At 49.5% G+C, this 2,500-nt stretch overlaps 1 protein-coding gene across 1 annotated transcript in view; it reads right to left on the reverse strand.

Moving 5' to 3' along the window:
* Positions 1–479: 479 nt before the first annotated feature.
* greb1 (growth regulating estrogen receptor binding 1) overlaps positions 480–2,500 on the reverse strand; it is a gene marked incomplete at both ends in the record, with an annotated part of 33,783 nt that continues 31,762 nt past the window's right edge. Inside the window, 3 exons of the mRNA XM_080849707.1 lie at positions 480–643; positions 1,746–1,884; positions 2,447–2,500. The exon at positions 2,447–2,500 is cut by the window's right edge and continues 147 nt beyond it. Of these exons, the coding sequence (XP_080705833.1) occupies positions 480–643; positions 1,746–1,884; positions 2,447–2,500 (357 nt within the window). The remainder of the gene's footprint in view (positions 644–1,745; positions 1,885–2,446) is intronic.

Below are 2,500 nucleotides of genomic sequence, written 5' to 3' on the forward strand. Positions count from 1 at the left end.
TAAAATGGTAAATTTTGCACACAGTGTTTAAAAAGTGGATTCCTTGTGTTTATAATTACAATTACTTTGTTTAAATGACTTAAATGCACAGTGGCAAAGCCACCGTTTTGTTGTTCTTTTTTCTGTAATGAAATAAAATGTAAAATGTGGTGTTTTTTAGTGGAAACATTTTTACACTAAATGTTTCTAATACTGTGTTGGTCATATTTAAATCATTCATTACGTTTTGTAGGGGAAAAAAAGAGGATAAAATAAAAATAATTGCATATTAAATCGCAATCGTGGGGGAAAAAAAAAATCGCAATTAGATTATTTTTCCAAATTGTTCAGCCCTAGTCCAGACAGCACTTCACATGCTAATAGATCCTGCACCAAGCTCATTTCTGGTCTCCTGTATTCTGGGTGGGTTAGAGAGTTGGGGGGGGGGGGCTCTGGGTTGTTTAAAGAGTTAGAGGGGGGGTTTAGATGAGGGGAGGGGTTTAGATGTGTTTGCCGGTGAGGAAAAAGAGAGGTTGGTCCTCTTTGGCGTTGGCCGTCTGGAACTCGTCGCTCAGGCGGAACCTCCACTCATCCTCCAGCTCCAGGCGCACCACCGTCTGACGCAGGGAGCTGCGATTGGGGCAGATCACACACAGGGTGGCCCCTGGAGGAGAGGAAGGAGAGGAGGAGGAGAAGAGGAGGGGAGGAGGGGAGGAGGAGAGGAGAGGAGGAGAAAGGAGGAGGAGGGGAGGAGGAGGAGAGGAGGAGAGGAGAGGAGGAGGGGAGGAGGAGAGGAGGAGAAAGGAGGAGGAGGGGAGGAGGAGGAGAGGAGGAGAGGAGAGGAGGAGGGGAGGAGGAGAAAGGAGGAGGAGGGGAGGAGGAGAGGAGAGGAGAGGAGGAGGAGAGAAGAAGAGGAGGAGGAGAGTAGACAAGGAGAAAGGAGGAGGAGAGGAGAAGAGGAGGGGAGAAGGAGAGGAGGAGAGGAGGATGGAAAAGAGGAGGGGAGAAGAGGATGGAGAGAGGAGAGGAGGAGGGGAGGATGAGAGGAGGAAAGAAGAGGAGGAGAGGAGGAGCCGAGAAGAAGAGGAGGAGAGGAGGAGGAGAGAAGAGGCGGACAGGAGGAGGACAAGAAAAGAGAAAAAGAGAGAGAAGAGGAGGAGAGGATTTTGATTAGATCTGTTAATGGTATTCATTCATGGCTCTGGGCCCACCATGTATTACATGAAATCTCTTTGACTTAATTTCCTCTGGATCAGAGTGATTACAGCAGAGAGAGGGGGCAGGACAGCGTGAGCTCATTCAGGTGATTCATCCTCAGGTTCAGCTCTTTTTTTTTTAAAGATTTGTTTGTGGGCTTTTTATGCCTTCATTTGGATAAGACAGTTGAAGATATGACAGGAAGCGAGGCGGAGAAGAGGTGGGGAGAGGATTGGGAAATGACATCAGGCCAGACTCGAACCTGTGTCCCCTCGGGCAATGTAGCCCGTAACTGGGGGCTTTATCGGATTGTGACACCGTGCCTCCCCGGTTACGGTCTTTTTTTAATGTGAAATAAAATATATAATATAATAAAATGTCCTTTGGATCAGAGTGATTACAACGGAAAGGGGCCAGGACAGCATGTGCTTGCTCAGGTGATTCATCCCCAGGTTCAGCTCTTTTTTAATGTGAAATAAAATATATAATTTAATAAAATGGCTACCTTTGAGGAAGGTTCAGGTCTTTTTTAATGTGAAGTGAAATATATAAAATAATGAAATGGGTACCTTTGAGGAAGTGGAACTTCTTGAGGAAGCCGGGCGTCACGAAGGAGTCGCAGAAGTAGAGCAGGAGGCCGCCGAAGAGCAGACCTGTGGTGCTCATGTTCATGGAGTGGGGCCTGGAGCTCACGAAACACACCGTCACCTGACACACACACAAACACACCCACACACACACACACACACACACAGACACACACACACACACACACACACAGACATACAGACACACAGACACAGACACACACACACACACACACACACACACACAGACACAGACACAGACACACACACACACACACACACACACACACACAGGGAGCGAGAGAAAGATAGATGAGTTAGACTGCTGCATGTTAGCACTGAAAGCCTTTAATAGCAAAGCTGATGAAGAGCAGGACTGTGTGTCCCTGTTGTGGTGCGGTGCGCTGTGGTGCGGTTCAGTGTGGTGTGGTGTGGAATGGTGTGGTACGGAGTGGTATGGTGTTGGTGCGGTGCGGTGCGGTGTGGTGTGGTATGGTGTGGTGTGGTGCAGTACCTCTGGCCCCAGGTTGAGGTAGCAGTCGACGGACAGCACGGGGTGTGTGGTGTGGTGTGGTGTGGTGTGGTGTGGTGTGGTGTGGTGTGGTGCGGTGTGGTGTTGGTGTGGTGCAGTATGGTTCAGTGAGGTGTGGTGCGGTGCGGTGCGGTGTGGTGTGGTGAGGTACCTCTGGCCCCAGGTTGAGGTAGCAGTCGACGGACAGCACGGGGTGGCAGTAGCT

Source organism: Sprattus sprattus (genome assembly GCF_963457725.1).
Source record: "Sprattus sprattus genome assembly, chromosome: 13".
Lineage (NCBI taxonomy): Eukaryota > Metazoa > Chordata > Actinopteri > Clupeiformes > Clupeidae > Sprattus > Sprattus sprattus.